The 13,213-nt window shown below is 40.5% G+C and overlaps 1 protein-coding gene across 2 annotated transcripts in view; it reads left to right on the top strand.

Annotated features, from left to right (window-relative positions):
- Positions 1–13,213, top strand: part of PKP2 (plakophilin 2) — a 110,063-nt gene that overhangs the window by 72,544 nt on the left and 24,306 nt on the right. For both annotated transcript variants that reach the window (XM_074403055.1, XM_010337378.3), the window contains exons 7-9: positions 8,884–9,001; positions 11,488–11,652; positions 12,580–12,753. In XM_074403055.1, the coding sequence (XP_074259156.1) occupies positions 8,884–9,001; positions 11,488–11,652; positions 12,580–12,753 (457 nt within the window). The remainder of the gene's footprint in view (positions 1–8,883; positions 9,002–11,487; positions 11,653–12,579; positions 12,754–13,213) is intronic.

Below are 13,213 nucleotides of genomic sequence, written 5' to 3'. Positions count from 1 at the left end.
GGCCAGGCTGGTCTCGAACTCCTGACCTCAGGTTATCCACCTGCCTCAGCCTCCCAAAGTGTTGGGATTACAGGCGTGAGCCACAGTGTCCAGCCATATCCTTCTATATATTAAATTTTGTTACTTAAAATCACTTAAATTCTTAAAAGAAACTTTCATTGTCTATTCCACTGGAAATCTAACTGGACTGGGGAATCATCAGAGGAAGCAAACTGTACCTCTAGAAAGAAAGGCTGTGACTGTCAGTCTTGTTCCTAATTAGTCACAGAGTTAAGGACTTACTGTTTTGGAATATCAATACTAGCTACTCTCTGGAAAATGAGTGTCTCCATGCACATTTTTAATGTATTCAGTTACAACTGTCTTCTCTAGCACATACACACCAAAAAAACCACGTACGAAATAGAATTTTTAATACCTATCTTGGTTCCAAACTTTAGAAATTTACACGTCTACATTTTCATAATTAAGCATTTTCTTTCTTTCTTTCTTTCTTTTTTTTTTTTTAAGACAGAGTCTTGCTGTCGCCCAGGCTAGAGTGCAGTGACGCGATCTCAGCTCACTGCAACCTCTGCCTCCCAGTTTAAGCGATTCTCCTGTCTCAGCCTCCGAGTAGCTGGGATTACAGGCACACACTACCACACCCAGCTAGTTTTTGTATTTCTAGTAGAGACAGGGTTTCGCCATATTGGCCTGGCTATTCTCAAACTCCTGACCTAGTGATCTGTACGTCAGGTTACAGGCGTGAGCAACCATGCCTGACCTGTATGCATTTTCATTCTAGTTACCATTGCTCATCCATATCTTATTCTGAATACTCAAGATAGAAAAGGATTCATTTGGTCTAGCCTTGTGCATAATCCCAAGTAATTAAGAAGATAATTAAATGAAGGTCTAATTTTCTGGACTATCAAATAGCTATTTTTCTTTTTTGTAAGAATGTAGACCCCCAAAGAGGCCACAACTTACTGTTTAAAATCACAATCTAAATGCATTTACTTCTGGAGAATAATTTACCACAAAACTAGAAGTATAATGCTAGATGAGACAGTGTAAACAAAATGGAAACTTGATGAAAGTATCTAGATAGTTCAGTCCAGAGATTGGCTTTTCCAGAAATAGAAAGACAGTTGAATCATCAACTTTAGCCTCAGTTATTTGGCTAATTATTTAAACTCTTCATGTTTCGTGTGTAAACATAAACAATATGAAGTTCATAAATAATGGAATTGGCAGTATTTCTGATGTTACACTATCATAATACACTATCATATTTTCTGTTGGTTACTTTAGATATATAAACAAATACATGGTTTAATGAATTAAATTACTTTGTAAATTTTTCTTTAAGTACATTTAAAAGGTAGAAGTTGTATTTTAATAGGTAAATAAGATACTGATTTTTAAAAATGATTATTTTATGAACTAAGCCTTGGGGTTTTAGGACATTGTTTTGAAATGATCTCAACAGTTCTTAAGTTGTTAAAGCAAACAAATAAAATCAAAACAAGGCTGGGCGTGGTGGCTCACGCCTGTAATCCCAACACTTTGGAAGGCTGAGGCATGTGAATCACTAGGTCAAGAGATAGAGACCATACTGGCCAACATGGTGAAACATCGTCTCTTAAAAAAAAATACAAAACTTAGCTGGGCATGGTGGCATGCACCTGTAGTCCCAGCGACTCGGGAGGCTGAGGCAGGCAAATTGCTTGAACCCGGGAGGCAGAGGCTGCAGTGAGCCAGGATTGCGCCACTGCACTCCAGCCTGGCTCCTGGTGACAGAGTGAGACTCTGTCTCCAAAAAAAAAAAGAGTACTTGTCTCACTGAGCTCCCCAAGCAGCACATCTACAACCATCTGACCTCTTGCAAAGGTCCCTGTTCTTCAGACTAACATTTTCCACTGTCCTATTCATATCTTTACCAGATTGGCCCAGATTGAAAGTTATAGTTTACAGAAATTATGTAACACTTCTCTTTGCTAAAGAAACTCTTTATTCTTCTCAATCAGTGCATAAATATTGACTGCCTGAAAATACATGAATAGGAATAATACAGAGGAAGAAAAATCAGAAACGGAAACAAAAGATTGATTTTTACTCATTATATCAAGTGAATTATTTTTGTTGGGCTTTCTTAACCAGTTAGCTTGAGTTGAGTCTTGGGCAGAAAAAGGAATTCACAAGAATGTCTTTATCAGAGACTTTTAATACTGTCTTCGTGTTTAAATACAGATATCTGTGTATAGCTCAAATTGGTATTTTACGAACTGTATTTTGTGACACAAAGTCTTTTTCCAAAAAAATTTAAGGCTATCATCATAGTCAAAATGACTACTAAATTTTTTTTTTAATTCATTATTATAAACAGTGAGTGAGTTGATACATTGGGATAAAGCAACTGATGACTCTGTCACTATCCTGTGGTTAAACTCTATGCCTATCTTGGAGGTACAGACTATCTGAGCATCATATTACTCTACTCTAGATCTTAAGCATCTTTATTATTCCTAGTCTGACGTTTCAGACATCTGCTTTACATGTCAAGAATGCTTATTCAAGTTGCAGTCGTCTTAGGTACATCGTTAAAATTACAGTTTGCTGTTTATAGTTAATTTTAAATAGAATTTGAGATTCTATCCTACATAACATTCTAGCTAATTAAGAGGAAGTTAATGTAGATTAGCCAGATGATTAATGGCCAAATGATTCAGAATGCTTTTGGAAAACCTGAAGATGCAGGAAAGCAGAGCTAAAGGATTTTTATGGTTAGATTTTTCTCCTCTACCACCTTCTAGTTTCTTGATGTGTAATAGATGGCGACATGTCTTTGTTCCATTAATGTTACGTGTCCCAAAAGGACCAAGATGTGTAGGTTGTAGGGCTTTGTTCTGCCTCCCATTGTTGCTGTTTGCAGACTGAACAGCTGACTTTGGCTGATGTTTGCTGATATCTTCAGGAAATGATGTTGACTTCGGAGAGACAGACAAGCCCTTCTTTTGGCATCGAGTTTTCTTCCTCTGCCAGTTCAAATGAGGCTCCCCTTTTGTTATGTGCAACCACAAGCTGCCTGTGCTGCTTCTCTTAGTTAATCACAGACAAGGCCCAACTGTTTGATATGTATCAGGTCAGAGTTAAACAAAAGCCCAAGCCTAAATCTCAAATAACAAGAGGAAGAGGGATGCCCCTGTATCAGCTGATGTCTTATCAAGTACCTACTTACTCTTGGAATAGACTCTGATTTTGCCTACCAAGTGTTTATCTGACTGGTACCACTTAGGGCCTTACCATAAAATTTACATTATGTAGTAGTAGGAAACCTATAGCTGTGAGTGATGCGGGCATCATTTTTTAAACCCATTGAGGTGATCACTATCCCAGAGTGCTGATTAAACCTTTAAGGCTGGTCCCAGGCCAAGTGTGGTAGCTTACACCTATAAATCCCAACACTTGGGGAGGCCAAGACAGGCATCACCTGAGGTCAAGAGTTCAAGAGTAAGCCGGGCGCGGTGGCTCAAGCCTGTAATCCCAGCACTTTGGGAGGCTGAGGCGGGTGGATCACGAGGTCAAGAGATCGAGACCAGCCTGGTCAACATGGTGAAACCCTGTCTCTACTAAAAATACAAAAAATTAGCTGGGCATGGTGGTGCGTGCCTGTAATCCCAGCTACTCAGGAGGCTGAGGCAGGAGAATTGCTTGAACCCAGAAGGCGGAGGTTGTGGTGAGCCAAGATCGCGCCATTGCACTCCAGCCTGGGTAACGAGCGGAAACTCCGTCTCCAAAAAAAAAAAAAGAGTTCAAGAGTAGGCTGGCCAACATGGTGAAACCCTGTCTACTAAAAATAAAAAAATTAGCTGGGTGCAGTGACACACACTTGTAATCCCAGCTACTCAGGAGGCTAAGGAGGGAGAATCACTTGAACTTAGGTGGTGGAGGTTGCAGTCAGCCAAGATGGCACCACTGCACTTCGGCCTGGGTGACACAGCGAGACTCTGTCTCAAAAAAAGAAAAAAGAAGACTGGTCCCACAGCCACCAAGGATGCACACTCATAACTGTATGTTAGTAGCAAACCATACCCATTATCAAGTAGCAGTAGCTCCATTTAAAAAAAAAAACAAATTTTGGCTGGGAGTGGTGGCTCACATCTGTAATCCCAGCACTTTGGGAGGCTAAGGCAGAAGGACTGCTGGAGACCAGGAGTTTGAGACCAGCCTGGGCAATGCTATGAGACCCTATCTCTACGAAAGATAAATTCACTGAGCATGGTGACATGAACCTGTAGTCCCAGCTACTCAGCTACTCAGCTACTCAGGAGGCTGAGGTGAGAAGATCCCTTGAGCCTAGGAGGTAGAGGCTGCAGTGAGCTGTGATTGAGCCACCACACTCCAGCCTGGGCAACAGAGTGAGACTCTGTCTCAAAAACATAAGTAAATAAATAAGAAACAAAAAATAAATAAATAAATTTCTGGGCCAGGCACATTGGCTTATACCTGCAATCCCAGCACTTTGGGGGCCAAGCAGGAGGATCACATGAAGCCAAGAGTTCAATACCAGCCTGGGCAACGTAGTGAGACTCTGTCTCTACAAAAAATAAATTAGCTGGGCATGGGGGTGCATACTTAAAATCCCAGCTACTCAGATGGCTGAGGTAGGTGCACTGCTTGAGCCCGAGAGGTTGAGGCTATGGTGAGGCATGATCATGCCACTGCACTGCAGCCTGGGCAATAGAGTGAGACTATCTCCAAAAAAAAAAAGAGAGAAAAAGTTCTGCCTCCTGAAGTTACCTATTTTGTCTGGTGGTGAAGTGTCTTGAAAAGATGCACTCTGATGTTATTGTTCCCCGCCATTTTCATGTCGTGGAAACTGACTGTAGCCTTTTACTTTAACCATGTCCTTCAGTTCATTGTTTCCCCAGGGCAGCTGACCACACACTATACACTGAGCTTGGATGTTCTGCGTTGTAACAAACTTCCTTTGTTCAGTGCTGGTCAATTAGGCATATTGGACAGCACCCCTGCACATAGCCACATACAGACTACCTTATATCCCATCTTATATGGAAGAGCCAGTGACAAGCCTGTTAGAGCAGTTACTTCCAATTTTAAATGAGAATCACAGGTCAGAATTTCCCAGAATGAAATTCTAGGGTACCCTAATTTCAGGAATTTTGTGAAAATTACAGATCATGCTATTTGTAAATTGTCTACCGTAATATCTAGTGCAAACACTACATTGCAGCTGGTTTTTTTTTCTTTTTTTTTTTTAATTTGTCATTGCCCATTCTTTGGTTTACCATATTAATCTAAGATTTAGTCACACTGTCAGTCTGAACCATTAACATACCATTCTTCCCTTTAATTCTAGCAAGGTCCAGGGTGGTGTTTTCTTTTCTCTTTTTCACTGTGACACTCAGGAATGTGGGAGATAAGAGGTCCTAGGGGGAGTCAAAAGTCACCGATTTGCTGTCTGATGAAACATCTGAATCCTCCTAAATATGTGAAGCTCTGTGACCATTTCAGAGGCACACAGAGGTTCAGATTCTGTTTCTTCCCCCATTACAAGTCACATTGCAGGAAAGATTCTTCCCAGTATCAAGCACCGGCCGCAAGTGAAACTGTTGTCTTCCCATTTGGGACCAATGGAGGTGAAGAACTCCAAATAATTCCTGCCTTTGTGTGAAAAATAGTTTGTCCCCTTCCTCACTCCCCCATCTCCTAAGACCCTGGCCCCTTGCCTTCAACCTCTAGTCCAAAGACCTGTTTTTAAATCTCAGTTATATAACAGTATACAGTTTTAGTTTCCTTAAAGGTACCCAGATACTTACTCAGATTTAGGCTTCATGATACCAGGGGAAGTAAACCCATCATTTAATCAAATCCAAACGACAGGCACTAAATTGCACATTTTCAATATATTCTATTGGTAACTTTGATATGCAATTTTTATTAACTCTCATGTTTGTATGCTCGTTCTCTTTTAATTTTCAATAAGGTGATCGTTTCAGTATATTTCAGTTATAGTTTTGAGATATTTTTCTATTGAGCCTTCATTGGATAATGTATGGGAAACTAATCAATAAATAGTTCTTAGGATTCAAGAGATGTGTTGTAAAAAAGATCAATTCTGCCTAAGGATAGCCGTGTTAATTTTCTGATTTCCACAAGCTTAAGTACTAGCTGTTAAAAAAAAAATACTTTAAGATGGATATATCATTTTCTGTAATTATTGGTTATTTTCAGAGTGGTGCAGTAACAAATTATTTTCTGTCTAATGACTTCTGCTCATGGATGCAGTCGTATAAAGTAATCTGCCCTTATCATTCATATTTCTGTGTAGTTGAGTAAGGTGGGAACTATTTTTGATATGCAGGAGCAAATACTAAAGCAATGGGATTCCATGTACTTTCTGTCAACAAAGGTATCAACTGTCAGAAACCCCTGATAAGTCCCATTTCAAGCAAGTAGAGTCTGGATAATACCAAACAGCAAGACAACAGTTAGTACTTGTGAACTGGCAATACTGCCAACTTGACTTACCATTCTAACCCAAAATAAACACCCTGGTTAAACAAAGCTAAGTCATCCAACTGCAAGGTATATAGTGGGCTTAGCCCATAAGAAAGACCCTTTGATTTGTCAAAGCAATTTTAAACTGCCAGAGTTCGAAAAGGCCAAAGGGAAGCTTTTAAACATAGGATAACATTGTGTAGTTGGGGACATATGGTGTTTGCAGACTGAATGAATGCTAGATGGGGTTTGTTCTGTTCTAGGCCACCCTGGGTGCAGAATAAAGAACAGCCCTCTTTTTCTGACTTTACCACTAATTTGGTGTCACCAGGAAAAGTAACGGAAACTCTTTTGGCTTCTGGTTTTTCATGTATAAAATAAGGAGACTGGAAAAGATGCTTTTTTAGTTTCTGTCAAGCTTCTGAAGTCCCATGATTCTTAAAGGGCTCACAAAGTAGATAGAGGATCTTGGTTTAAATGATCATTTCTTTGAAAAAAGTCAAGTAAAAGCATTGTTTTATTTCCAGCTTATAAACCAATGAACAAAGCGTGTCAGTTTTTCAGGTACAGTAAAAATTAAATAAGGAAGTAGAAATGTCAAATGAGAATCAGAGTCAGAGATTTTTATTAAAAAATTTCATTGTATCAATTCAACAATTATTACATTGCTACTATATTGTTAGTTTTAGATATGTTAGTCTTATCTCCTCAACTGTCAGTTTGAATCATGAAATTGCTATTTTTGTGGGTTAAAACAATCAGGTTTTGTGAGTTTCCGGAGTACAACCTATAGATGTGATCTCAGTGAAAGCAAGGTATAATATTGTGTATCTTACCCTTATTCCCTTTCGTTCTTGATATAATGCTGGGCACATTTTGTTTCTTTGAAAACTATGCATTAAAAGCAGTATTTTGGGGCAGAAGTCCTTTTGGAAATCATCTGTTATGTTGCTTTATTTTATTTTATTTTTTTGGACAGGGTCTCGCTCTGTCACCCAGGCGGGATTGTAGTAGCGCAATCTCAGCTCACTGCAGCCTCAACCTCCCAGGCTCAAGCAGTCCTCCTCCTCAGCCTCCCGGGTAGCTGGGACTATAGGCACATGCCACTATGCCTAGCTAATTTTTTGTATTACTTCATAGAGTCAGGGTTTAGCCATGTTGCCCAGGCTGGTCTTGATCTCCTGGGCTCAAGCAACCCTCCTGCCTTGGCCTCCCAAAATGCTGAGGTTACAGGCGTGAGCTACAACTTCTGGCCTATATGATTTTAAAGATGAAGAAAATAAGGCTCAAATATGCCTCAAAGTTGTAGTTCTTTTTGATGTTCAAAATCACACTAACATTATAAACAAAAAGTCCCAAACGTATTTTGGATATTCTACCTACCAGTAAAAGAAACTGATCCAATACATTTTATAGGGACAGTTCTTAACAATTGAAGTTGGGAATAGAGGTGATTCTCACGTTCTTAAAACCTGAAGGCAATATTCTTTTGTCTTTCTTGTTGACTGAAGTGTTGATACTTTTGCCAAAAAAAAAATATTTTTCAATAGTTAATGGTAGTAAGAAAAACTTAATCTAAGGGAAGGTAGTAACAATAGTACCAGACCAGGAACATGATCGGAATCTGCACTGCAATCCCCAAATGCATTACTTTCCTGTATTTGATAAGTTTCACTTCTCTATCAGTAAACAGCTTCCAGTTATAGGTTTAGTTACCGTTTATAAAAAGGTGTCAGGCTTAGCAAAATTAGAAAGAGACTAAGTGTAAAGATTTTTATAGGTCATACTTTTGACCAAAGTTTTATACACTGCAAACTCTTTCATGCTTTCTGTAACATCTTTCTGCCATTTTAATGATAAAATAATCATATTTTAGAGCATCTGATTTAATATTTGTCAATAATTTGTATAAACTTCAGTTTGTACTGAAACTTACAAAACCACCAAGAATATGAGAAAACTGAGCCCTGAGCAACTTTAAGTTATGTAGAGTTAAAACACAGACCAAATTGGGACTTGGCATCCAGTATATTATAATGTCTCATGTGCCATTCGCTGTCATTAGTTGCAAAACATTTGCCTCATATCCACACTAAAAAATGGAATGAAGATTAAGTAAATAATGTTTTGATCGTGGTACTTGAAGTGAAGTAGACAAAAGACTTACGACAGAGTTGTTTGGAAATATTTAGAAAGTGTTGATCCTAGTTGATCCATTAGGCAGTCAGTGATTTGTTGACCCCAGGGCAAGTCCATCACACTTTTCAAATTTGCCAGTTTCCAAACACCTGGAAGAAGCATCAAGTAAAACTTCAAAACAAAGCCCTGTTAGATACACAGCCTAAGTCTTACATCTTTTCGTTTATTTTTTTCTGATAGAAACATGAGTTCTGCGGGCCCTGATGGGAGAAAAGCGATGAGAAGATGTGACGGACTCATTGACTCACTGGTCCATTATGTCAGAGGAACCATTGCAGATTATCAGCCAGACGACAAGGTGATTCAAGAGTTGACTATCACACATACTGAATTTCCTGTTGTCTTACCAAGATGTTTTGGAATATTCTTGTTTTCTTTTTTTTTTTTTTTTTTTTTTTTTGAGACGGAGTCTCACTCTGTCACCTCGGCTAGGGTGCAGTGGCATGGTCTTAGCTCCCTGCAGCCTCTGCCTCCCGGGTTCAAGCGATTCTCCTGCCTCAGCCTCCTGAGTAGCTAGAACTACAGGCGCGTGCCACCACACCTGGCTAATTTTTGTATTTTTAGTAGAGATGGTATGTCACTGTGTTGGCCAGGCTGGTCTCGAACTCCTGACCTTGTGATCCACCTGCCTCGGCCTCCCAAAGTGCTGGGATTATAGGCGCAAGCCACCGCGCCTGACCCAGAATATCCTTAAGATAGCCGCTTGGTTTTAGATTTATTCACTGAGTCATTTGCTGAGCCTAAGATTCTCCATACATGCTTAGAAATATTAAAACCTATGGCCTTATTTTTCTATTTTCCAGGCTCCAGTGTCTGTCTGTCTAACCACACTATGTGGCTATTTGAAAGGAGCCCAAATACTACATGTTCAGCAATAAATTTTAATTTATCTCATTTTTCATCCCCAAACTTGCTTCTCTTTATAATCCTTTTTTTTTCTTTTTTTTTTTTTTTTTTTTGAGACAGAGTCTTGCTCCATTGCCTAGCCCAAGCTGGAGTGTAGTGGCATGATCTCAGCTCACTGCAACCTCTACCTCCAGAGTTCAAGCAATTCTCCTGCCTCAGCCTCCCAAGTACCTGGGATTACAGGTACACACTGCCACTCCCAGCTATTTTTTTTTCCTTTGTTCTTTTAAGATGGAGTCTTGCTCTGTAGCCCAGGCTGGAGTGCAGTGGCGTGATCTTGGCTCACTGCAACCTCTGCCTCCCTGGTCCCAGTTCAAGTAATTTTCCTACCTCAGCCTCCCAAGTAGCTGGGATTACAGGCACTAGCCACCATGCCCAGCTAATTTTTGTATTTTTTAGTAGAGACAGGGTTTCACCATGTTGGCCAGTCTGGTCTTGAACTCCTGATCTCAGGTGAACAAATGCCTCAGCCTCCCAAAGTGCTGGTATTACAGGCATCAGCCACCGCACCAGGACTATAATCCTTAATAATCATCATCCACCGAAAGAAGATAGAAATCTGAGTAATCTTGGACTGCCTCCCTTCCCTCTCATCCATATCCACTGGGCAACAAATCCTGTACTTTCTACCTCTGAAAAGGCCTTTAGTTTTTCCACTCCCCTCTAATGCTTCCACTGTTTTCCTGCATTGTGCATCTTTCATGCCGATTATTGCAATAGCCTCCTAGTTGGTCCCTATAAACAGTATCTCTTCCTCTTCTCCAACTCAACATGGCTAGTAAGTTACGTATCCAAGATAGAGAGTTGTTCTGGACACGCTCTTTAGAAAGAAAACTAAAAAGAGGCCAGGTTGGCCGGGCGCGGTGGCTCAAGCCTATAATCCCAGCACTTTGGGAGGCCGAGGAGGGTGGATCACGAGGTCAAGAGATCGAGACCAACATGGTCAACATAGTGAAACCCCGTCTCTACTAAAAATACAAAAATTAGCTGAGCATGGTGGCGCGTGTCTGTAATCCCAGCTACTCAGGAGGCTGAGGCAGGAAAATTGCCTGAACCCAGGAGGTGGAGGTTGCAGTGAGCCGAGATCACGCCATTGCACTCCAGCCTGGGTAACAAGAGTGAAACTCTGTCTTAAAAAAAAAAAGAGGCCAGGTGCGGTGGCTCAGGCCTGTAATCCCAACACTTCGGGGAGCCGAGGCAGACAGATCACGAGGTCAGGAGTTCAAGACCAGTCTGGCCAATATGGCGAAACCCCATCTCTACTAAAAATAAAAAAATTAGCTGGATGTGGTCACACGTGCCTGTAATCCCAGCTACTTGGGAGGCTGAGGCAGGAGAATCACTTGAACCCAGGAGGCAGAGGTTGCAGTGAGCCGAGATCGCAACATTGCAATTCATTCTGGGCAATAAGAGTGAAACTCCATCTCAGGGGAAAAAAGGAAAGAAAGTAAACTAAAAGGACTCTCCATTGTAATTAGCTGGGTGTGGTGGCATGCACCTGTAGTCTGAGCTACTCAGGAGACTGAGGCAGGGGAATCGCTTGAACCTGGGAGACGGAGGTTGCAGTGACCCAAGATTGCGCCACTGCACTTCAGCCTAGTGACAGAGCAAGACTCTATCTCAAAAAAAAAAAAAAAAACCTCTCCATTGTTTAAGAAATATAGCCTCTACTTCTTAGCATCACATTCCTGACTACTCATGATCTAACCTTAGCTTTTCTAGCCATGTTTATCGCATGTCCCCCAGGCAACCCGCAGTTTAAGCACACCCAGTTGCATCTAGTAAAACTTGTAAGAGCTAAAGCCTACGTCCTGTGATTGCACACCTGAAAAGGATGCCTATATGCATACGATCAATATTCATCTCCTGTTTTCTCAGGCCACGGAGAATTGTGTGTGCATTCTTCATAACCTCTCCTACCAGCTGGAGGCAGAGCTGCCAGAGAAATATTCCCAGAATATCTATATTCAAAACCGGAATATCCAGACTGACAACAACAAAAGTATTGGATGTTTTGGCAGTCGAAGCCGGAAAGTAAAAGAGGTATATTGGGAAGTTTTTGAAAGAATGAGAAAGCGGGGGAAAGAATGAGAGAGAATGTGTCTGTCTGTATGTTTGTCTAAGGACTTGGTGTATATCGGCACTATTTTAAGTTATTTTAATTCTTACATCAGCTTTTGAGGTGTGTGTTATTAATACCCTCATTTACCAATGAGGAAACAGAGACACAGTAAGATTAATTTTCCCGGAATAATTTAGCAAATAAGCGGAAGAGACTTAATACAATCCCAGGCAGTCTGGCTCCAGAGTTTCACTGCTTTCCATTGAACCACACTGCTTTATGCCTTATAGCTTAGGCAATAAGCTTAAATACGCATAGTCAATTGTATATAAATTGTTTTTATTAAAGTCAGCTCTGATATTTGGCTTCAAGCATTCTAAAAACAAACTTTGGACATACTGAAAGCAAACCTCATAGGAAGGAAGCATATTTATTTCCATACTGATACGGAAACTAAAAGAATGTAACCTCTTCTCCTTCTCTGAGTATCTTGGTATTTGTGGAGACCAAATGGTAAATTTAGAACCCTGGCGCTATCCTGGACACTTTCACAAGACTCTGAGGGAACAGGCCTGTTTTTCTTATCTACAGGGTTGTGACTAATTTAGCTTTTAGGTCAACAGTAGCCTGAAAACCATTCTAGAATGGCCTATGCTTAATTTTCTGAATTTTTTCTCACTGTGAAATATCAAGTTAGGGGTGTGGAATGTTATTAGGAAGAAATCATCATCATGGGCTAAAAGTTAAGTGATTAGAAATTATATGTCTTTGCTTTTAAAACTTCTATTTCAAGGGCTTCTTGTGCAAATTATGAGTCTAGACAGTATTTCTGGTCTCTTGGTTTGAGTGTGAAACTGTAACCATCACCTGACGTGCATTAATTCTGGATTCCTTTTGTGTGTGGTCAGCAATACCAGGACCTGCCGATGCCAGAGGAGAAGAGCAACCCCAAGGGTGTGGAGTGGCTGTGGCACTCCATCGTGATAAGGATGTACCTGTCCTTGATTGCCAAGAGCATCCGAAACTACACACAGGAAGCATCCTTAGGAGCTCTCCAGAACCTCACGGCCGGAAGTGGACCAGTGAGTTCTGTGCTTCATTTCCTACTTTTTAAAATAATGATACTATAGACACACACATACATTAGATTAAAAGTGAGGTAAGAGAAAATGGTTTCTTACTTTAGTCAAGACAGTTCTCAGAAATTACAGAGGGTTTCAGTCTCAGCTTCTGCAAAGTCAAGTCAGTACAGTTACAGATCTCAGAATCATGCCTGAAACTGGTTTAAGCGAAAAAGAGGAACTTTTTTACTTATGGAACTGAGAAGTCCAGGGTGGGTCTTCTTTCCGTCATGACTAGACTTAGGGGCACCAGTGATTACAATTGTGACTTTCCTCATCTCTGTGCTTGGTTTTCCTCTGCTGGTTTTGTTCTCAAAGGCTCAGTCCATAGGGTAACAAAGACAGCCATCAATTATTTCAGGCTTACATTTTATCAGCCCAGTGTCCCCTACAGGAAACAAACTACCATTTTTCCAGTAGT

Source organism: Saimiri boliviensis, chromosome 7, assembly GCF_048565385.1.
Source record: "Saimiri boliviensis isolate mSaiBol1 chromosome 7, mSaiBol1.pri, whole genome shotgun sequence".
NCBI classification, from domain to species: Eukaryota; Metazoa; Chordata; class Mammalia; order Primates; family Cebidae; genus Saimiri; species Saimiri boliviensis.
The sequence above is the reverse complement of the archived record's forward strand: the minus strand, read 5'-3'. Positions and strand labels throughout refer to the sequence as shown.